At 44.2% G+C, this 24,762-nt stretch overlaps 1 protein-coding gene across 2 annotated transcripts in view; it reads left to right on the top strand.

The window, feature by feature from the left end:
* The window catches only part of IMPG1 (interphotoreceptor matrix proteoglycan 1), a 439,262-nt gene that overhangs the window by 356,284 nt on the left and 58,216 nt on the right, over window positions 1-24,762 (top strand). For both annotated transcript variants that reach the window (XM_073626835.1, XM_073626834.1), the window contains exon 15: window positions 13,756-13,966. In XM_073626835.1, coding sequence (XP_073482936.1) covers window positions 13,756-13,966 — 211 coding nt within the window. The remainder of the gene's footprint in view (window positions 1-13,755; window positions 13,967-24,762) is intronic.

The raw sequence follows: 24,762 nt of genomic DNA, 5'->3' as shown, positions 1-24,762 counted from the left end.
ATTCAGGGTCCTACTACATCTAGGGTTGCCACTTTTTCTTCAAGCCAAACCCAAACACTTTAGCGGTACACAGTACATTTTTTTTTTCTTTTAGTATACACTATAGGATTGTAACAGACCTGGGACACCTTTGGGCACTTCAAAGAGAACAGTAACGTGGCGCACATAGTGCCCCCTCACTCTCCTGCCAGGTCCTGTTCCGAGCCACATTCCTGTCTGAATGTGTCCGGGTTTCAGGTTGACCAAAACCCGGACTGACCAGGTGAATCCCGGACCCGTGGCAACCCTAACTACATCCTTTATATGTATCCTTTAGTACTCTCCCACATATTGTTTCCGTTTCCGTTCCGTTTTCCGTGCTGATTAAGATTATGTCTACTAGTTTTTATGTTTTAAAATCCATTTTTAGCATGTTTATAGAGGAAGGAAACTCTGCTGTATGTTTTTTGTTTTTGTGTTACCTGCAAAATAAAGGAATAATGTGCTAGTATGCATTGCATACTAGCAGATTATGTGACACTTATCTGCAAACAAAGCCCTCGTCGTCCCCGCTGCAGGCCGCATCCATCTTCGCCCGTCTTCCTTCAGGGTCCACGGTCTCTGGCTCTGTGACTTTTCAGAGCCGCGTGATGTCAGTCCAGCGCATGGGCGTGGAAGCCGCCGGTCACGGTACAGGGCTCTGAAGAAATGGCACCAGGGGCCTGTTCCTTCAGAGCACATGCACCGATGACATAATTGGCGCAGTGTACAGTAAATATCTCCTAAACAGTGCAGGTTTAGGAGATATTTACAGTACCTATAGGTAAGCCTTATTATAGGCTTACCTATAGGTACAAACATTAGAGGGAGGTTTACTTCCTCCTTAAAGGTTTGTTAACATGGCAAGCTTCATGTAAATCATGTGTAGACCAGGCCTATTCTGACAAGTACAAGTAAAAATCTAATTTTGTTGCTAGAAAATTACTTAGAACCCCCAAACATTATATATATTTTTTTAGCAGAGGCCCTTGAGAATAAAATTTGTGGTTGTTTCCTTTTTTTATGTTACACGGTATTTGCACAGCAATTTTTCAAATGCAATTTTTTGGGGGAAAAGTGCATTTTAATGAATAAAAAAAACAAACAATATATAACCCAATTTTTGTAAAATACGAAAGATGGTGTTATGCCGAGTAAATAGATACCTAACATGTCTCATGCTTTAAAAGTGTGCACACTTGTGCAATGGCGCCAAACTATGGTACTTAAAAATCTCCATAGGCAACGCTTTTAAAATATTTACAGGTTTCCAGTTTAGAGTTACAGAGGAGACCTAGTGCTAGGAATATTGCTCTTGCTAGAATGTTCACAGTGATATCGCACATGTTTTTTTCGAACAACTTTTACATATGTGGGAGTGACCTACCTATGTGTTCGCCACTGCATGCGAGCACGGAGGGACAGGGGGCGGGTTAAACCATTTTTTAATTATTATTTATTTTATTACTATTTTCTTATTTTTACACTGCCCCTTTAAAAAAAATATTCACTTTTATTGCTGTTACGAGAAATGTAAATATCTCTTGTGACAACAATAAAGCATTACAGTTCCTCTTTATGGAGAGATTGGGGGTTAATAAGACAACACATCTCTCCTCTACAATGGAAAGCATTAGATAAAAAAAAACATTGATCTGATGCTTTCCAAAAAATATGTGTGTATGTGTATGATGTATGTGTGTATATATATATATATATATATATAGATATATATATATATCTATATCTATAGATATATATATATATCTAGATATATATCTATATAGATATAGATATATATCTATATCTATATAGATATATATCTATATATATAGATATATATAGATATATATCTATATAGATATAGATATATATATCTATATATAGCAATATTAGGCTTTTCCAAAAAGTAGCAGTACCTTGCTTCATTGTCTTCACAGTGTACTGTGGCTTGAATTCAGTGTTTGGGGGTCATCTGGCAAACTGTTTGCAGCCCCTAGACCCACAAAGAACAATCTTGCTTTCATCAGTCCACAAAATGTTGCACCATTCTCTTTAGGCCAGTCAATGTGGCTTCACATAGGAGTCTTTTAATTGTTACAGTACTCACAGGTAACTTTAGATCTTCTTTGATTACCTGGAGCTAATCATTGGTTGAGTCTTTGCCATTTTGGCTATTCTTCAATCCATTTGAATGGTAGTTTTCCATTTTCTTCCACGTCTTTCTGGTTTTGGTTGCCATTTTAAAGCATTTGAAATCATTTTAGCTGAGCAACCTATCAGTTTCTGCACTTCTTTATGTTTTTCCCTCTCCAATCAACTTTTTAATGTAAGTACACTATTCTGAACAATGTCTGGAAAGACCCATTTTGATTTGATTTTCAGAGAGAAGTGCACTATACCCAGCATGTACAACATTTGCTGCCTTGTGCTTAAATAAGGGCCACCTGTTTTTTTCACAGACTTAGGCCGGGTTCATACTGGTACGACATGACAGTCGTACCACTGTGGATCCGACTTTGCTCTGACATCCGTCCAACTTCAATGAATGAAAAAACGGTGTGGGGTCCCCCCCATGATCCATACCAGACCCTTATCCGAGCACACAGCCCAGAAGGTCAGGAAAGGGGGTGGAGTCGATCAAGAGCCCCCCTCCTGAATCGTACCAGGCTGCATGCCCTCAACATGGGGGGATGGGTGCTTTGGGGCAGGGGGGCCCTGCGCCCCCCCACCCCAAAGCACCTTGTCCCCATGTTGATGAGGATAAGCACCTCTTTCCAACAACCCTGGCTGCTGGTTGTCGGGGTCAGAGGGCAGATGGCTTATCGGAATCTGGAAGCCCCCTTTAACAAGGGGGCCCCCAGATCCCTGCCCCCCACCCTATGTGACACCCTATGTGAATGAGTAGGGGGTACATTGTACCCCTACCCATTCACCTAAAAAAAATTTAAAAATAAAACGCAGTACACAGGTTTTTAAAGTAATTTATTAAGGCAGCTCCAGCATCACTTCCGATTACTTCTCAGGCTTTTCTCCCTCCTCCACTGATGTCTTCTGCCTCTCCGGGTCTTCTCCACTCTCCGCTGATGTCTTCTAGCCCTCTCCGGTTCTTCTTCCTCTGTCCGCTGTCTTCTCGCTCTTTTGCCGGGTCTTCTCTGCTTTCTTCTCGCTCTTTTGCCGGGTCTTCTCTGCTTTCTTCTCGCTCTTTTGCCGGGTCTTCTCTGCTTTTTTCTCGCTCTTTTGCCGGGTCTTCTCCGCTATCTTCTCGCTCTTTTGTCGGGTCTTCTCCGCTGTCTTCTTCCTCTGTTCTTCATCCGATGTTGACGCTCTCTCCCGCTCTACTGTTAGGTGCATGGTGTTAACGCTCTCTCTCGTTCTAATGTTAGGTGCGCAGTGTCCTACTACTTATATTGGCATGGGGTGGGGCCATCTGGTGACGCCACATAGAGGCCCTGCCCCCTTATGGCGTCACACCCAGGACATGATGGGGTGGTAACATCATGGGGGGCAGGGCCTCCAGATGATGTCACCTGTGATCCCACCCCATGCCAATATAAGTAGTGGCACACCGCGCACCTAACATTAGAGCGGGAGAGAGCGTCGAGTCAACATCAGAAGAAGAACAGAGGGAGAAGACAGTAGAGAAGACATCAGCAGAGAGGGGAGAAGAACCGGCAGAGGCAGAAGACATCAGCGGAGGAGGGAGAAGAAATCGGAAGCGACGTCGGAGCTCCCTTAATAAATTACTTTAAAAACCTGTGTACTGCGTTTTATTTTTTACCCTTTTTTTAGGTGAATGGGTAGGGGTACAATGTACCCCATACTCATTCACATAGGGGGGGACCAGGATCTGGTGCCCCCCTTGTTAAAGGGGGCTTCCAGATTCCGATAAGCCCCCCACCTGCAGACCCCGACAACCAACAGCCAGAGTTGTTGGGAAGAGGCCCTTGTCCCCATCAACAAGGAGGCAAGGTGTTTTGGAGTGGGGGGCCCACCCCTGCTCCAAAGCACCAACACCCCTCATGTTGAGGGCATGTGGCTTGGTATGGTTCAGGGGGGGGCACTTGCTCGTCCCCTTTCCTGACCTGCCGGGCTGCGTGCTCTGATAAGGGTCTGGTATGGATCTTGGGGGACACCACGCCGTTTTTTCAGTGTGGGGTCCCCTTAAAATCCATGCCAGACCGAAGAGCCTGGTATGGTCTTGGAGGGGGAACCCATGCCATTCTGCAAAGTAGTGCAGGGAGCATTTTTAAAGTCGGACAGACTTGTGTCGGACCAGTTAAGACGCTCTCATAGGGAAACATTGCTTTTCACACGTCATGCGACTTGAGCTCCCAATGTTGGAGTGTTTGTCGCACAAGTGTGAACCTGGCCTGAATTACCTCCTTATTTGAACTCCACACTGCTATTATAATTTAATAAAATTACACAGATTTCACAGATACACAGATTCAGCAGCATGCATGCCATAAGGCTGCTTTCACACTGAGGCGTTGGGGGCATCGGCGGTAAAGTGCCGCCATTTTTAGCGGCGCTCTACCGTCGTTTTAGCGGCGTTATTCAGCCACCAGTGGGGCGCTTTTAACCCCTGCTAGCAGCTGGAAAAGGGTTAAAACCGCCCGAAAAGCGCCGGTCCGTTGGCGCTGCCCATTGAGTTATACTTTAGGTATACACCGCTCCTACAGCGCTGCAAAGATGCTGCGTGCAGGACTCTTTTTACCGTCCTGCAAGCGCACCGCTCCAGTGTGAAAGCACTCGGGCTTTCACACAGGAGTGAGAGGAGAGGCTCTTTACAGGAGCTATGCAGGCGCCTGTAAAGCGCCTCAGTGTGAAAGCAGCCTAACTGTTGGGTCTGTTGGTTTTCATTTACTCTACTACAACTACGAGTAAATTATTTGCCATGTAGAAATATGATTTATACCAAATACAGTGATTGATCTGGTTAGTGATGCTGGACTGCTATTTTTTTGAACACAACTGCATATATATATAAATAATTTGTCAACAGTGATTCTGAAACACTCAATGTTTTACAATGTGTAATAAAATGCTTTTAAAATAGGTTTACAGGAAAATGACAGTTTCATTAGAACACATAGTAAATAACTGCTGTACACACCATTTTCTAATTGAAGAACCATTCTGCTTTCAGACCCTTTCCTCACTCTTCAGTACAAAAAAAGTAATTTCTTTAGAAACTCAGTCTTTCAATAAAGCCAAACGGTCCTTTTGCATCTTAGCTAAATAAAAAAAGCATTTAGTTTCCAAAGGTGCATAGAATCGAAAAAAAAAAAAAAACCCAGAAGAGTTCTCCTATCTGGGAGAGCTTTAGGACTGTCCTGCGAAATAGTAAAAAAAAAAGAAACCAGAAAAAAAAGGCTTATTAGTGGGGGTTCCAAGTAGGGTGACCCATGACAAAACACCAGTGGAAAAATATTTTGCACCTTCTATATGAACTTCGAGCAGACGTAAAGCCACAAAATGATTCTGCCCTTTATTCATTCATACATGATTACTTAAGTGTATTTTTTTTAAATGCAAGCAATGTAATTACCTACCTTTTAGGCTGATATCAGTTTCTCACAATTACCTGTAAAGTAAAACTCAGACTAGGAGAGGGAGAAACAGGTGCCAATCTGCTGTGCTAATAAGGAACAAGCTGATTGGGGGATGATTCAGGGAGACTGTCCTTTCACAGGGGAGGAATAAAACATGTAGGTGTTAGTTAAAGTGACCTTATCCCCAAAAGGTCACTAGGCTGAGCTTTTTATTCTTACCTCCCTTATAGAGTATGACTTCACAAATGAATATATGAAGCTGATTTAGACTTTAGACATCTAGACTTTGCAATATTTGCTCACTCTTCTTTGCAGAACTGCTTACGTTCAGTTAGATTTGATGGTGACTGTGGACTGCAGTCTTCAAGAAATTCCACAGATTTTCAATGTGGTTTTAGTCTGGGCTATGACTAGGCCATGTAAGGACATTCACCTGTTTCTCTTTCAACTACTGTGTGGTCATTTTTGCTGTGTGCTTTGGGTCAGCATCATGTTGGAAGGTAAACCTTCTTCCTATTGACAACTTTCTGGCAGAGTGCAGCAGATTTTCCTCAAGAATTTGACAGTATTTTGCCCTAATAATTCTTCCCTCTATCCTGACAAGTGCTCCAGTCCCTGCTGCAGAGAAACACTCCCATAACGGAATATTACCACCTCCATGCTTAACTGTAGGAATGGTGTTATTTGGTTGGATTTCTGCCAGACATACGGTATCGTTTGGTGTTGAGGCCAATTATTTGAATTTTAGTCTCCTCTGACCATAACACCCTTTTCCATGTGGTCTCAGAATCTTCATGGTGTGTTTTGAGAAAGCTCAGTGGTGACTGCATGAGGCCTTTCTTAAGGAGTGGCTTTTTTCTTGCAACCACAAGCCACATTTGTAGAGGATTTTTTTTTTTTTCTCTGACATGTTGGTGTTATATATTTTACTTGGTTGTTATCAGTTGCACTGATTAAATACCGCTGGATGAAATAAAAACTTAGGGGGTTATTTACTAAAGGAAAATCTACTTTGCACTGCAAGTGCACTTGGTAGTAAAGTCGCTGTAGATCTGAGGGGGACACGCAAGGAAAATAAAAAAACAGCATTTTAGCTTGCACATGATTGGATGATAAAATCAGCAGAGCTTCCACTCATTTCAGATCTACCCCTTAAATTTAGAGTGACTGCACTTCCAAGTGCACTTTCAGTGCAAAGTGGCTTTGCCTTTCGTAAATAACCTCCTCTGTGTTTATCTCAGGCTGCAAAGCATTAAAATGTGATTATTTTAAAGGGGGTGATTATTTTCTATACTCACTGTAGCATTGTTTTCAGTGCAGGATTACTGCACTGAGGTTTCATTTTTGCTTCCAAGATGCACATCTAAAGGCATACCGGAGATTATATTTGGCCTGATCTTGTGAATATAATAGAGACTAAACTGCTCGCATACATGGGTCAATTTACTAAAGTCAAATAGGCTGTTCACATTGCAAGGGGATTTTCCATAGACCTTAGCAAATGAGGTAAAGCTCTGGTGACTTTTATCATCAAATGTATTTCCCTTATACCATGAAAAATTGAGATTTTCAAGGTGGCAGCAATGCACAAAGTAATTGCACTTTGAAGTCGCTGTCCACTATTTTTTTCTGACCCTTGGCAGTACGCACTCTATACTAATGATATGAATAAGCCACCAGAAGCCCGAAAAACCATTCTAAATGAATATATACAGTATATAGATATATATCTATATATATTTCCTGTTAAAAGACTTTGAACATTCTCATTTAGCAATTTTAACAAAAAAAGGTGCTTCCAAAGTCAAAATGTTTAATACCTTAATGCATTAACTGTGTTAAAGTGATACTAAAGTCTCTTTTTTTCCCTTTAAAAATAACAAACATGTTATACTTACCTGCTCTGTGCAGTGGTATTGCACAGAGCAGCCTGGATCCTCCTTTTCTTGGGTTCCTCTCCGGCGCTCCTGGCCCCTCCCTCATGTCTAAGCTGCTTGCTGTGGGGGCACCCGAGCTGCAGCTCTGTGTGTCCATTCAGACATGGAGCCCCGCCCCCTCTTTACCCTGATTGGCAAACTGACTTTAATTGACAGCAGCGGGAGCCAATGGCACCACTGCTGTGTCTCAGCCAATCAGGAGGGAGAGTCCTGGACGGCTGAGGCACTCATGCACATCGCTGGATGGAGATGGCCTCAGGTAAGTGTTAGGGGGGCTGCTGCACACAGAAGATTTTTATCTTAATGCATAGAATGCGTTAAGATAAAAAACTTCTGCCTTTAGAATCACTTTAAGGTAAAAAACCTTCCACTTGCTGTTCCTCCTTACCTCCTTCCTCCCTAAATATTTACCTAAGCCCTCTCTCAATCCAACGCTTTGCCCATATGCAGCAATGCTGGCTCCAAGCTGCGGCAATGTCAACCCCTCTGGCTCCCTCTGCTCTCACAGGACAGACTGAGAGCAGTGGGAGCCATAGGCTGAGCCAGGGCAGGTCATACTGTGTGTCTCTATGGATGCACAAAATCTGGCTCGGAAGCATGCCTGCACATGTGCCCCTATTGCACACGGCTTGCTATGGGGGCATACAGAGAAGAGGAGAAGCAGACAGCGCTGATGGGGTACCCCTGAAGAGAAGATAAAGAGCCACTCTGTACAATATCCTTGCACAGTGCAAGACAGTATTATTCTCCTTTCCTATCTTAGGGGGAAAAAAAACAGGAGCATTTAAAACAGTAGTAAACCACAGTTAAAAAAAAACTTCCCCCACAAGGCAGTGTCATAATGTGCTAGTATACATCGCATACTAGCATATTATGAGAGACTTACCTTAAAAGGAAGGCCTCCAGTGGCATGCTGTCACCTCTGACAGGGCTTCCATCATCATCTGGTCTTCCTTCTGGAGTTGCGGCCTCCGGCTAAATGAGTGACCAGGGGCGCGATGACGTCCCTTCTGTGCACGCGCGTGAGAGCCACCATTTATGGCATTGACTCTGAAGAGCCGACACAGTATGCCAGACATTCAGAGCGCATGCACCGGAGACGTCACTAGCTGCATGCAGTATGAATATCTCCTAAACAATGCAAGTTTAGGAGATATTCACAGCACCTACAGGGAAGCCTTATTATAGGCTTGCCTGTAGGTACAAGGGGTAAAACTGAGTTTACTACCACTTTAATAGCACTTTAAAATGTTTTAAGCGTATGCAAGGTACAGTAAGTTTTGTAACTTAATTCAACCAGTCACTTTTTATCTCTTTTCTTATCTGAATCAGCTAAAGTAAAATCGGATTAGTTTGTAGGAGTTCCTGCACTCTGCACATGACATTACATTTTCAGTGCCTTAAAATAAGACAAAGTTAGGCTATGCTGCATATATACTTTATTAGTACTGCACTTTAATATGGAGACCTGTGACTTGCATTTTTAAGTGTGGGGGTGTTTGAGTGTCATGGTACATTTTTTGCACATTGAAGGGTGTTTTCATATGCATTGTCAATATCTATTTTCGAGGGGGAAAGGAATGAAAAAAAAAGAACAGTACTGTCACCTCATGCATGCTAAAATACTTTGAAATGGATACATGAGTATAATGCGGTACTCTAATGCCCCGTACACACGGTCGGACTTTGTTCGGACATTCCGACAACAAAATCCTAGGATTTTTTCCGACGGATGTTGGCTCAAACTTGTCTTGTATACACACGGTCACACAAAGTTGTCGGAAAATCCGATCGTTTTAAACGCGGTGACGTAAAACATGTACGTCGGGACTATAAACGGGGCAGTGGCCAATAGCTTTCATCTCTTTATTTATTCTGAGCATGCGTGGCACTTTGTCCGTCGGATTTGTGTACACACGATCGGAATTTCCGACAACGGATTTTGTTGTCGGAAAATTTTATCTCCTGCTCTCCAACTTTGTGTGTCGGAAAATCCGATGGAAAATGTCCGATGGAGCCCACACACGGTCGGAATTTCCGACAACACGCTCCGATCGGACATTTTCCATCGGAAAATCCGACCGTGTGTACGGGGCATAATTCTTATGGAACAACACTACATCTGAGTAGAAATATATTAACAAGGGTTATGGCGCTTCCTATGGGGTAATGAATGGGAGGGGTGGTTTGCCCAAGTGGTTTTCCCTCAGTAGATCCTAATAAAGGTACCTGGTGCCTGCCAGGGAGAGCTTAGTTACCATAAGGGTATATATGTCTGTGCCTGCACACATACACATATATATCCACATGCACCCGTATATATCAGCAGAGATAAATAATATCTTCAGTGGTGGTTCAACAGAACCTTATATTAAGGGGTGTGGGCTGAGGCCCCTACTACTGTGGTAAATCTGCACCATATGCCACCACTAGGTGAAATACCTATACCATATATGTGTAAAACTTATAAGGTCCAAAATAATTCAAACCATCAAAAATAAAACTCTACTCCCCATGCAAAAAGGCATATGTAAAATTAAGTTAATATGTAAAATTAAGTTGCCAACACATTACATATTATATCAAAATTAGTGCAAATAAACGTATAGTAATCAAATGAGTCCAAAGAAAACCAAGGTTAACAGTTTTGCAGTGATTATAGTCCTTAAAGTGAAAAAACTAAGGTTAACAGTTTTGCAGTGATTATAGTCCTTAAAGTGAAAAAACTTGTGAAAAAACTTGTTCAGCCCCAGTGTTCCAAACAATTTCGTGACTTGAGTGCTCTCCGATAATTCCTGTGACTTTTGTGCACCCCCTTGCGGGTCCCCACTCACCAGATCCAACAGCCCCTAAAAGGGGCGACCAGCATAAGATGTCTCAATCACGGTCTCCTCTCCGCGGCAGTTATGCGGGCTCCTCAGGATGGTTTCCGTGCCGTTGGTTTTCCCAATGGATTCCTCCAGCCTCAGATGGAACAGGTTACATGGGGAATTGCGATCCCAATTTTCTCTCCCCCACCGTCCTACCGAGCATCCAGGTAGTTTCCTACTATTGGGTGCAATGTTCACAGTGGCTCCCTCATGGAAAGAAAAAATAGGAAGCTCCCATGGTGTAGTATATATAAAAACGCTTTTATTCAAAAAACTCCATCAGCTTACAGCGGAGTAAAAAATAAATAACCATTAAAGTTAACTAAATGAATAAACCAGTAGATAAAAACAAATTAGCTAACTCAGGAATAAGCCTGAGAACAGACCCGTAGCGGTAAAAAATGCGTACCGCTGGTTAGAGCTGTTTGCGCTCCACCTGCGTTCCAGCTAGGGTCCGTACCCGGAAGTGACGTAACGTGTAAATGTACCATCGTCTCAACGACGCCACGCACGTTACGTCACTTCCGGGTACGGACCCTAGCTGGAACGCAGGTGGAGCGCAAACAGCTCTAACCAGCGGTACGCATTTTTTACCGCTACGGGTCTGTTCTCAGGCTTATTCCTGAGTTAGCTAATTTGTTTTTATCTGTGTATGTGCAGGCACAGACATATATACCCTTATGGTAACTAAGCTCTCCCTGGCAGGCACCAGGTACCTTTATTAGGATCTACTGAGGGAAAACCACTTGGGCAAACCACCCCTCCCATTCATTACCCCATAGGAAGCGCCATAACCCTTGTTAATATATTTCTAGTCAGTAGAGAATCCCTAGGGAAGCTCTTTTAAGGGAGGCAGCATACCTAATTCATTGTTCTAAGCGCAGCTCTTTGTATTTAATTCAACACTACATCTGAGCACCACAAACTGGAAACGTTATTGAATTCATTTTTATTATCCAAAGCAAACTCACCCGTCCATCCATGTCTCCGTACTTTATTTTGTTGAGAAATCATTTTGAAAAACACCCCCCTTCTAGTCATGACCATCTTGAGTAAGGGCAGGTGATTCACGTAGCGTTTACTATTTGGAATCCATCTGCCCTGAGCTCAGACATGCAGGAAGGTGTGCTTAGCTGAGAAAGCCACTCCTCCTCTCCTACAGAAGAAAGAAAAAATGCCCATGAAGAGTCCTGGGATGTACAGTACAAACAACAAGGAAACAGGGGCGCAGGGTCCTCATTAGCATGACAGTATACATTTATTGAGAGAAGAAAATAGCGCACTCTCTCTTTTTCTCTCAATAAATGTATATTGTAATGCTAATGAGGTCCCTGCACTCCTCTTTTCTTATAGTTTGAACTGCCTTGGATCCAGTGGCGGCTGGTGAAGTTTTAGGATGGGGGGGCGCCAGGCCCCGCCCTTCCTTTTTGACCCCTCCCACTTGATGAAAATGGGCGTGGTTTCAGCGAAATAGTGGGCCTGGCTCTAAGGTGGTGTGGTTAGCAGATCAATCAGCAGATAAAGATACTCCAAACACCTGGTGTTAACTCTTCAATCATCCCGGCACCATGGTTGTTATGGTGTCAGGATGATTAAAGCGCATTTTTTCTATTATTACATTGTAATATAAATTGAAATCATTCAACTCACTATAATGCAGAATCAGTGGGAGTCCTGAGCGTGTCTCTAGCCACATCGCCTGCCACCAGATGCCATCAGGTGTCCCCAGCGGAGTCCCTCCTTACATCAGGTGCCCCCAGCGGAGTCCCTCATTACATGCAGCCTGTGTCACATAAAATGCAGCCTGTGTCCCACCAAATGCAGCAGCATGTGTCACTACCAAATTGCAGCAGCATGCGTCACCACCAATTGCAGCAGCATGTGTCACCACCAATTGCAACAGCATGTGTCACCACCAAATTGCAGCAGCATGTGTCACCACCAAATTGCAGCAGCATGTGTCACCACCAATTGCAGCAGAATGTACCATCAAATTGCAGCAGAATGTACCACCAAATTTCAGCAGCATGTGTCACCACCAAATTGCAGCAGCATGTGTCACCAAATTGCAGCAGCATATGTCACCAAATTGCAGCAGCATGTGTCACCAAATTGCAGCATGTGTCACCAAATTGCAGCAGCATGTGTCACCAAATTGCAGCAGCATGTGTCACCAAATTGCAGCAGCATGTGTCACCAAATTGCAGCAGCATGTGCCACCAAATTGCAGTGTGTGTCACCAAATTGCAGCTGTGTGTTGTCCTCTCCAGCGGTGTCTCCTGTGGAGAGGTCCATTCTTCTCATACTTCCTGTTTCTCTCTCTTGGGCGCAATTGGAGAGAGAAACAGGAAGTGACATCATAACCAGATGTCAATCAAACCGCCCGGCCATAGTAATAGATACTAGCGCGGGGGGAAGCTACTCGGTGCTTCAGAAGGCGCCGCAGGGCGGGCTAAATGCCCGCAAATGAAGTGCCACGTATGCAATCTCGTCATTGCATAGACGTGGCGCTTCCCATAAGTGCACTATGTCCGGCGTCGCACTGTGTCCGGTGTCTGAACACAGTGCACCTAAGGACCTTTTTTTGTATTTTTTTTTTTAAGAGCCAGCTTTAAAAAAAATTTTTTTTTTTTTTTTTTACATTTTTTTTTTTCGTGATTGCCTGGAGGGGGGGGGGGGGGGGGGGCGGCGCCCAGGCACCCCCTATGGATGAGCCGCCACTGCTTGGATCATCCCAGATCTCCTCTGGAAGCTGCAAGATCCTCTCATTAGATGTCCCTTGATCATCTTTCTGATCGAATTGGATTTTGTTGGTGTTACTGACACTAGACATTGAAAGCTGGTTTGTGGATTTACTTTTACTTTTGGGATATACAGTATGACATTATTTTGGCCTGGGTCAGAAACGGGCAACTAAAATTTATATTAAAAAAAATGTTTAAAAACAAGTAGATATAATATACCTTCCTATCTATTTACTAATGCTAGTAGCATAAGGATTACAAATTGTGAATGCTGAATGAGAGAGTTTATTTCAGTTTTATTAATACCTAAGCTACGGCATTCAGGCCACCAAAGCACATACAGAAATGCAAGCCAGAGCAATTCGTTTTGTCTTCTGTTAGGTAGAAAATGCCTGAGAAATTTCTTTCTTGCACAAATCTATATGCACAAAGGGCTTTACTGAATCCAATAGAAGAAGCATTTTAGAGAATTTAATTACCGATATACAGTGAGCAGGAGCATCCTAAATGGTAAGAAGATGCTCCAAAGTTGAGACTTTAAAACAAGTCAAAGTCAGCATATCAAAACATTAAAATGACAATGTTCCATACTTTAAATGCCTGTAACCTGTTTATTCAATCTTTCTAGCTGACCTGGCAGACCCATGCAAGTTCATGGCATGCGATGAGTTCTCAGAATGTTCCATAAACCCAATGACCAAAGAGACAACTTGTATATGCAAGCCTGGCTACAAAAGAATTGATGGACAACTATGCCAAAGTATTTGTGACCTGGAACCCAGCTACTGTTCTGAAGGTGACATTTGTGAAATTGAATCTGGGAAAGGAGCGGTTTGCAGGTAACAATAATCAGTTTGACTGGTAGTTAGCTCTCTGTAAAACTAGTACTATATAATGTGGTGGATTTTGGGATAAACATAAGTTTAAACTTTATAAACCTAGTGCACTATTTTTAGCAGAATCTAAAAAAGTCCCTCTATCCTCCTACTTCTACCAGTCCAGGGCACAACCTAAGTATAGTAATAATAATAATAAGAAGAAAAACAAGGCTGATTAAAACAAATTTATAAAAGATACCCATTTCTTCTATTTCACTTCCTTAAAAATGAAATCAATTTTTGTAAATAATCCATTCAGGATCCATTGATCCATTGAATTAAAGTCAGTCAGCCAATGAGGAGAGAAAAGGGGCGGGGCCTGGGCCACAGCTCCGTATCTGAATGGACATAGGGAGCTATGTGTTAGCTCAGGAGCCCCCATAGCGAGCTGCTTGTAGTGAGGGCACTCAACAGGAGGGAGGGGCCAGGAGCACCGAAAAGGGACCAGAGAAGAGGAGAATTGGGGCTGCTCTGTAAAAAACCACTGCACAGAGGTGGTAAGTATAGCATGTTTGTTATTTTTAGCTAAAAAAAACGAGACTTTACAATCACTTTAACCACCTCAATACAGGGCATTTAAACCCCCTTCCTGCCCAGACCAATTTTCAGCTTTCGGTGCTCTCACACTTTGAATGACCATTACTCAGTCATGCAACACTGTACCCAAATGAAATTTGTGTCCTTTTTTTCACACAAATAGAGCTTTCTTTTGGTGGTATTTAATCACTAATGGGTTTTTTATTTTTTGTGCTATAAATAAAAAAAGACCGTCAATTTTGTGAAAAATTGCCTTTTTCTTTGTTTTTGTCATAAAATTTAGCAAATTAGTAATTTTTCTTCATAAATTTTGGCCAAAATTTATACTGCTATATATCTTTGGTAAAAATAACCCAAATTAGTGTATATTATTTGGTCTTTGTGAAAGTTATAGAATCTACAAACTATGGTGCCAATCACTGAAAATTGAAAACATCTGATCAGGCCTTCAGTACATCAGGTGAATCTCATTTCTTGAGGTACTAACAAGTCAGAAAAGTACAAATACCCCCCAAATGACCCCTTTTTAGAAAGTAGACATTCCAAGGTATTAAGTAAGTAGCATGGTGAGTTTTTTTAAGTTGTAATTTTTTCCCACAATTCTTTGCAAAAGGAAGATTTGTTTTTTTTTTTTTTTCAAAATTGTCATATTAACTGGTTATTTCTCTCACAGAGCATATGCATACAACAAATTACACTCCAAAATACATTCTGCTACTCTTACCGAGTATGGGGATACCACATGTGTGGGACTTTTACACAGCCTGGCCACATACAAAGGCCCAACATTGAAGTAGCACCATCAGGCGATCTACGAGCATAAATTGCACATCTCATCTCTCAACCACCTATTACACTTTTGAAGGCCCTGGAGCACCAGGACAAAGGAATTGCCCACAAAATGATCCCATTTTGGAAAGCAAACACCCCAATGTATAATCTATGAGGCATAATGAGTCTTTTGAACGGTTATTTTTTTTCCAGAAGCTTTTGGAAAATGTGGAAAAAAAATGAAAACGCATTTTTTTTAAACAAAGTTGTCCATTTATAAGATATTTCCAACACATAGCAAATACATAGCAAAAATGACACCCCAAAATACATTCTGCTACTCCTCCTGAGTGTGGTGATACCACATGTGTGGGACTTTTACACAGCCTGGCCACATACAAAGGCCCAACATTGAAGTAGCACCAGTAGACGATCTACGAGCATAAATTGCACATCTCATCTCTCAACCACCTATTACACTTTTGAAGGCCCTGGAGCACCAGGACAAAGGAATTGCCCACAAAATGATCCCATTTTGGAAAGCAAACACCCCAATGTATAATCTATGAGGCATAAAGAGTCTTTTGAACAGTTATTTTTTTTCCAGAAGCTTTTGGAAAATGTGGAAAAAAAATGAAAACGCATTTTTTTTAAACAAAGTTGTCCATTTATAAGATATTTCCAACACATAGCAAAAATGACACCCCAAAATACATTCTGCTACTCCTCCTGAGTGTGGTGATACCACATGTGTGGGACTTTTACACAGCCTGGCCACATACAAAGGCCCAACATTGAAGTAGCACCATCAGGCAATCTACGAGCATAAATTGTACATCTCATTTCTCAACCACCTATTACACTTTTGAAGGCCCTGGACCACCAGGACAATGGAATTGCCCACAAAATGACCCCATTTTGGAAAGCAAACACCCCAACGTATAATTTATGAGGCATAATGAGTCTTTTGAACAGTTATTTTTTTTCCAGATGTTTTTGGAAAATGTGGAAAAAAAATGTAAACGCATTTTTTTTTACACAAAGTTGTCCATTTATAAGATATTTCCAACACATAGCAAATACATAGCAAAAATGACACCCCAAAATACATTCTGCTACTCCTCCGGAGTATGGCGATACCACATGTGTGGGACTTTTACACAGCCTGGCCACATACAAAGGCCAACATTGAAGTAGCACCATCAGGCGATCTACGAGCATAAATTGCACATCTCATGTCTCAACCACCTATTACAATTTTGAAGGCCCTGGAGCACCAGGACAAAGGAATTGCCCACAAAATGATCCCATTTTGGAAAGCAAACACCCCAATGTATAATCTATGAGGCATAATGAGTCTTTTGAACGGTTATTTTTTTTCCAGAAGTTTTTGGAAAATGTGGAAAAAAAATGAAAACGCATTTTTTTTTAAACAAAGTTGTCCATTTATAAGATATTTCCAACACATAGCAAATACATAGCAAAAATGACACCCCAAAATACATTCTGCTACTCCTCCTGAGTGTGGTGATACCACATGTGTGGGACTTTTACACAGCCTGGCCACATACAAAGGCCCAACATTGAAGTAGCACCATCAGGCAATCTACGAGCATAAATTGCACATCTCATTTCTCAACCACCTATTACACTTTTGAAGGCCCTGGAGCACCAGGACAATGGAATTGCCCACAAAATGACCCCATTTTGGAAAGCAAACACCCTAACATATAATCTATAAAGCATAATGAGTCTTTTGAATGGTTATTTTTTTTCCAGATGTTTTTGGAAAATGTGGAAAAAAATGAAAACGCATTTTTTTTTTACACAAAGTTGTCCACTTATGAGATATTTCCAACACATAGCAAAAATGACACCCCAAAATACATTCTGCTACTCCTCCTGAGTATGGGGATACCACATATGTGAGACTTTTACACAGCTTGGTCACATACAGAGGCCCAACATCCAAGTAGCACCATCAAGCGTTCTAGGAGCATACATTACATAGATAATTTCCTGGCAACTTATCATTTTTGAAGGCCCTTCATATTTCTAACACATAGCATGTACATACTAAGAATTACAATCCAAAATAAATTCTATTGCGGAAAGGATAAAAAAAAAAGTATTACCTGTGCTTTTAGTAGTGTCCACAGAAGAGAGCACTGGTCCAGGCAGCAGTCAGGGATGTGCTTAGCGACAGCAATAGTAATTATCCAGGCAGCAGGCAGGAATATTGTCTATAGTCAGCACAAGGATATTGTCAGCACAGCCAAAGCATTTGTCCATAGAAATTGTCCAGTACAGCCATAATATTGGTCCTGGTACACTGTTACCTGCAGACACTAATTGTACCGCTCTCCAGCCCTTCATAAACATACTGCCTCTTGCTACAGCGAATTATTTGTATAGTCCAGGTAGCAGGCAGAGGTGTGGTCCGTTCATGCGGCAGGCAAAGGCATGATGGCAGTAAGTCAGCAGAAGGCTGAGGGCCGCAATCGGGTAAGACCTGGGCACAGGGGCACAATTGTTATCTCCATCCGGAAAAACTATTCTGGAGCCCCTCACATATGTGAGACCCCTGTGTACTATAGTAGCAGGGCAACAGATCAGTCCAAGCGGTAGGCAAAAGCATAGTCCATAAAACAGGCCAGGGTCAGATAACGTGCAAGCAGTCCAAGCGGTGGGCAGAAGCATAGTCTCAAAACAGGCCAGGGTCAGTTCACGAGCAAGCAGTCCAAACGGTGGGCAGAGGCATAGTCAAAACAGGCCAGGGTCAGTTCATGTGGAAGCAGTCCAAACGGTAGGCAGAGGCATAGTCAAAAAGCAGGCCAGGGTCAGTTCACGTTGAAGGCAGTGGCATGGTTATTTGGGGAAGCATGGAAAATGATCAGCGAAAATGGGGAAAATATGGGCTAATAATCTAGGGATGTATGATACAGTTCGAAGCATTCACCAATGCAAAGGCCAGGTTGGGAGGGACACTGGGGACAATGGAAGCTGGTATCTTTTCGAAAACCTCTTCTGCTGCACACACGACATCTTTTGATAGATGAGGGACGTGACTACTACTTCTATGAATTTTAGGAAGGGGGCGGGGCTTTCTGTGGATTTTGTGTAGACTATGTAGGAATTGTAAATGGCCAAATGGATTAGATAAATTGCTACCTTCTTGTACCAGAATCGGGACCTCCTTATTGACAAATAGGGCTGAATCATTTGGTCATTGAAATCCACCCCCATGTAGAGATTATAGTCTTGGACACATGTCAGTTTTTCAATGGGACCTCGTCTTCGCTGAACTACAACTGTAGTGTCATCATGAATGGTGGACATCATGTTCCTGTTATCCTTCCACCTCAAGGCCAGCACTTCATTGCATCTCAGTGTTACTCTTTCCCCCCTTTGCAGCTTTTTGTTCACTATGGATTGTGGGAAGCCCTTCCTATTTTTTCTTGAGGTTCCGCAGGCCAGGGTTTTTTTGATATATAGGTGTCTGAAAAGGGGCAGGCTGGTATAAAAGTTGTCCAGGTATATATGATAGCCTTTTTTCAGAAGTGGGTAAGCCAGGTCCCATACTATTTTTCCAGTTGTGCCCATGTAGGCCGGGCACTCAGGGGGCTGGAGCTGGGAATCTCTTCCTTCATATATGCGGAACGCATATAGATATCCCGTGGCTCTCTCACACAGCTTGTAAAATTTGACTCTGTATTTGGCCTTTTTGCTAGGAATATATTGTTTTATTCCTAGCCGGCCTGAAAATGGTACTAGGGACTCATCCACACATATATTCTTCTCTGGGACATAGAGTTCTGCAAATCGTTGGGAAAATAAATTTATCAGTGGGCGAATCTTGTATAGCTTATCGGAATTTGGATGATTGCGGGGAGGGCACTGGGTGTTGTCATTAAAATGAAAGAATCTCATAATCATCTCATATCGGGACCTGGACATTGCGGCAGAATACATGGGCATATGGTGGATGGGGTTGGTGGACCAATAGGTATGTCCTTCATTTTTTTTGTAAGCCCCAAATTTAGGTTGAGGCCCAAAAACAATTTGAACTCCTCCAAATTCAAATCTCTCCACTCAAACGGATGGGCATAAGATGATTGGGGGTTGCTGGCAATATACTGCTGGGCATACAAATTTGTCTGAAGCAAAGTGTCGGGCAAAAACAGGTGAAAAAAATTGATCTCTGTGAAATTTTGGGTGTTGGCCTGCACACCTGGCTGTGCTGTGAAAGGGGGAATAATTGGTGATCCCGAGTTGGAAGGCAGCCATGTTGGGTTGGCAAGACCATCTGGCATGTATGTCGCGGCCCTGGCTCTTGGGGGACGTGACACTCCAGTAATTGGGGGAGTTGAATTTCCTGTGCTGGTACTCAGGTGTGATGTGGCAGCACTGGTACTGGGCATTTGTGCGCAGGGCCTATCTCTGGTGGCAGCACTGGTACTGGGCCTTTGTTCCTGGGGCCCATTGCTGGCGACAGAGCTGGTACTGGGCCTGGGAATATAATCCTGATTGCTGGTGGCTTCCTGGTTTCCAGAGTGTCGTGCCTTTTTAGGTTCAAATGCCAAATTTGATTCGGAATCAGAATTGGACTCTGATAACTCCCCGGTGCTCTCATCAGTCATAGAGAGGATCTGGAATGCCTCCTCACTAGTATATCCTCTTTTGGACATGACTGTGTGGCAGGTAGCTGTGCGACGGGTGACAGATGGGTGGCAGGCGACGGTCACTGATGGGCTGAGCGATGGGTGGCAGGTGATGTTCACTGAGAGGTGATGGTGTGATGGGCGATGGTCACTGATGGGTGACAGGCCACGGACGGTGACGGGTAATGGTCACTGATGGTTGACAGGCGACGGTCACTGATGGGTGACAGGTGCACCGCTCATGGTCACTGATGGGTAACAGGGCACAGTCACTGATGGGTGACGGGTGACAGGGCATGGTCACTGATGGGTGACAGGCCACGGACGGTGACAGGTGATAGTCACAGATTGTTGACAGGGCACAGTCACTGGTGGGTGACGGGTGACAGGGCAGGTCACTGATGGGTGACGGGTGACAGGGCACGGTCACTGGTGGGTGATGGGTGACAGAGCAGGTCACTGATGGGTGACGGTTGCACCGCTGATGGTCACTGATGGCAGTCTCTTATGTGACAGGTGCACTTTTATGGGGTGACTGTTGGGTGACAGATGACAATTGGAGGGGGCGATGGGACAGGTGTGGTGTTGGTGCAGACACTACAATACATAGATCTGTAACTCACTGCTCCTGGCTCTTCTCTCCTCACACTGGAAACGGTGTGTGAGGAGAGAAGGGCTAGTAACAGCTAGTGACAGCTCTTTGTTTACAGTTACTGATCGGCTGTGAATGGATCACAGCCAATCACATTGTACACAGCCCTGGCCAATGGCTGTGTACTATCGTCGGTGATGAGCAGTGTTCACGGTAACTCGCCGCCACGACGTGCACGCGCAGCGCGCTCACGATCACACGCATGCGCCGTGCAATGCAGGGATGTACCATTAGTGATCGGCCGTGACTTCATCACGGCCGATCACGTGGTAAACAGCCATGCCCAGTGGCTGTTCACCCCTGTCGGTGACGAGCAGTGTCTCGGTGACACGCCACCACCGGCAATACAGGGCTGCGCGCGATCGTGCGCATGCCCCGTTTAAACGGGCTCACGTCATATGATGTCCGCCCAGAACAAGAGGCTTACCGTCCTGCCGTCATATGACGGTGGGCGGTAGGCTAGTGGTTAAGCTCTAAGGGGCAGAGCGTTTAGGGCATGGCTGGAGTCCAAGCCAGGCTGCCATTCATCTCACTTCATGCACGTGGGTCTACTTCATGATGTGCTGCTTTTTCCTTTGACATTGCTGTAGCTTGGAGCCAGGACAAGCTCCCTGTCCCTGTCTGCATTTACAGCGGTCTGGTCGGACTTTACCTCTCTACCTGAGCGGCACCCAAATTTGGTCTTTTTGGGTCTCCTCTTGAAGCCAGGACAGGAAGTGATGGAAAATGCCTGTAATGGGGAAACAGACAAAACAAATACATCCTTTAGTAGAGTGAGAAAGAGTAGGATCTTCTGACAAAGACTTATTGCTGTCTGTTCTTCTCTGTCATTGTGACACCTACAATAGCTCCACTTCTGTGGGGTAACAGACAGAAATAAAAACATGACAGTTTAAGCTTAACCTAAATAAATAAACAGATGGAGTTAGACTTTAAAGAGAATCCAGTTATGATTGCAACACACTAAAGGCATTTATTGATTGTCATCTGCTAAGGTCTCAGTTGCCAGATTAAAGCAGTTTTAAACCCCCAAAAGGGATTATAACGGGCTCCTACTGCTGTCTCAGCCAATGAGGAGGAGAGTCCCCTTACTACTGAGGCTATTGAAGGTAAAAAAACCTTCAGGCTTTAGAACCACTTTAATTTGTTTTTCAAGTCCATCTAAATCTCTTACTTGTACTACACTAGATTGACAATGCTGCGGTCCAAGGTATCTCTAAAGCCCCATACACACGATAGGACTTTGTACAAACTTTCCCTTGGATTTTTGTACAAAGGGCGTTGGCTAGAAGTTTGTCTTGCATACAGACAACAGGACTTTTCCAGCCAACTTTCACCAAATCACGTGGTTTTTCAGCTCTTTACCACCACCCTTTGGTCAACTTATGTATTGTCTGATATTGTGTCTATCTCGCCACTTTTATTGGCGAGATTGACACCTTGTGAGCCGGGTTCATACTGGTGTGGGGATCCAGGTTGGATCCCCGCCAATGCCAGGCACTGTGTTTGGTATGAATCTTGAGGGGGAACTCCACGCCAAATTTTAAATAAAAAAATGGCATGGGTTCCCCTCCTGGGGCATACTAGGCCCTTAGATCTGGTATGGATTTTAAGGGGAACCCCCTACGCCATAGGATGACATGGCCACACCCCTTATGACCTCACAGTCCCAGTATGCTCTGGGACTGTGATGTCATAGGGGGTGGGGTCACCGCCTATATAAGTCATAGCAGAGCGCACAGACAGCATTACAGCCCGAGAGAGCATCGTATCAACATCTCTGGAAGAGAAGATGGAAGAAGACGATCCAGATGTCCGGGCTCCTCCGTGAGCAAAAGAGCGGCAAAAGAGCAGAAGATAGCGGAGGAGCCCGGCAGAAGGAAGAAGGCACCGGAGAAGAACCAGAGAGCGCGGAGACGACACCGGAGAGAGGGAGAAGAGGCCTGAGAGACCCCCGAAGTAGGCAGAAGACCCCCGAAGTCGGAAGAAGACCCCCGAAGTCAGAAGAAGACCCCGAAGCTGCCTAATAAATTAATTTTAAAACCTGTGTGGTGTGTTTTATTTGTTGACACTTTTTTCCCTAGGTGAATGGGTAGGGGTACGCTGTACCCCTACTCATTCACATAGGGTGGGGGGCGGGATCTGAGGGCCCCCTTATTAAGGGGGGCTCTGGGATTCCGATAAGCCCCCCACCCGCAGACCCCGACAACCAACGGCCAGGGTTGTCGGGAAGAGGCCCTTGTCCTCATCAACATGGGGACCAGGTGTTTTGGGGTGGGGGGGCTGCAGGGCGCCCCCCTCTTACAAAGCACCCACCCCCCATGTTGAGGGCATGCAGCCTTCTACAGCTCAGGAGGGGGGGCACTCGCTCGTCCCCACCCCCTTTCCTGGCCGGCCAGGCTGCGTGCTTGGATAGGGGTCTGGTATGGATTTTGGGGGGACCCCACGCCGTTTTTTCGGCGTAGGGGGTTCCCCTTAAAATCCATACCAGACCTAAGGGCCTGGCATGCCCCCAGAGGGGAATTCCCTCTTGCGCTAGCCGTAATAGGAAAATTTGTTTTTCCTATTGCAGCCAGCGTGAGATGTACAGTACCCTGTCGCCGAGAACCAGCGCGATGGGTTCGCGCTGGAAACATTCTCGCGGGCGCGTACTGTAGTTTGTGCAAAAGTCCGATGCTTTTGTGTTCACACGATCAGACTTTGCTCCATCGGACTTTTGTTGCCGGAAAGTTTGTCCGTTCGCACAGCCAACAAAAGTCCAATGGAAACAGAAAAAATTTGTCTGATGGAGCGTACACACGGTCAGATGTTGCTCCAAAACAGCTAATTTGCATGTTTGTTGTCAAAAAGTCCGATCGTGTGTATGGGTCTTAAGACAGGGCGTGTGTTGTTGGATGGATAACCAGGTAAAAATGAAGGCAAAAAGCCTAGAAAAAAAAGAAAACTAATGCATCCCCCACATTTAAGGATTCTTAATCTGCAATATATCATATTTTTGGTGTAGCCATGGTGTTAGCACTACTGACAAACAATCCGTCAAATCACCCCACTGCCAGACTTCATGCATCCTTTCCAGAGATAATGAACAGTCATTTGCGAGCTTTGTTTTTGTTGTTTTATTGGGTGGTACAACTTGGATAGGAATTGGGATATGGGATGCCCATAGAATTAATCATTGCAATCATATTTACAGGTTTCAATATACTTTGATCATATTTAGAGCCTGAAGATTGAATGTGAACACTTGACTAAGTAGAAATCTTCTCATGCAGCTCCCTGCAGACTGTTACTCACTCTGCATCTCCTATGCAGACTATTGCTCCCTGCATCTCCATGCAGACTGCTGTTACTAAGAGTTCTCCATCCATCACTGTGTGAGGGACAGAAACATCACTTTTGACCATGTAAAAGTAATGGTCATAGTTCACTTCACCACCTGCTCAAACTTGCTTCTCCTTGCACTCTTGGTTTCCCTCCTGCACAACTTGTACTTACATTAGGGTATAACACATCCTCTTCTAATGGGTATCAAGAACTCACTCTGAATAAGCCCCTCTACTGGCTCTGGTGACTCGCTGCTACCAGGCTTGAGGCCTGCATAACCTCTCCCCAGAGGCCTAGTAAGTTAAAGTCTATTAGGAAATGGACTACTGCTCCCAGCCAGTCCAACTTGCAAATCATGTGTTCCCCGGCCACACTGATTTGACACACACATCCCACAGTCTCTTCTCTGATCCAAGACTCTTCATTATCCACCGTGTGCATGATAAAGACTCTGCTAGTGTCCGTGTGGAAGCAGAGTTCCCTTACAGACTCCCTGGCACATCCTCCAGCCATCCATTGTGGTAACACTCACCGACCTTCCAGCCCTGAGTCCTTGATGAGGAACTTTCCTGGACCATGCGTTCCGACAGCTTCTCAATGCCCATCAGCTCCAGGGGTTCCCTGCCACTGACCGTGTGGTGACAGAGACATTGCCAGTGACCGTGTAAAGGCAATGTTCCCTCACAGTTCTCCCCGGGCCTCCTCCTGCGATCCCACACCCCCCCCCAGATGTGGGTGTGATCCTGCGGCTGTCTAGCACTCCATTCCGCACGTCACCCAGTCGACTTCTCCTGTCCAACAGCATGTGACCT

The sequence above is a fragment of the Aquarana catesbeiana genome, linkage group LG04 (assembly GCF_042186555.1).
Source record: "Aquarana catesbeiana isolate 2022-GZ linkage group LG04, ASM4218655v1, whole genome shotgun sequence".
NCBI classification, from domain to species: Eukaryota; Metazoa; Chordata; class Amphibia; order Anura; family Ranidae; genus Aquarana; species Aquarana catesbeiana.
This window is presented reverse-complemented; position numbering and strand designations above follow the sequence as displayed.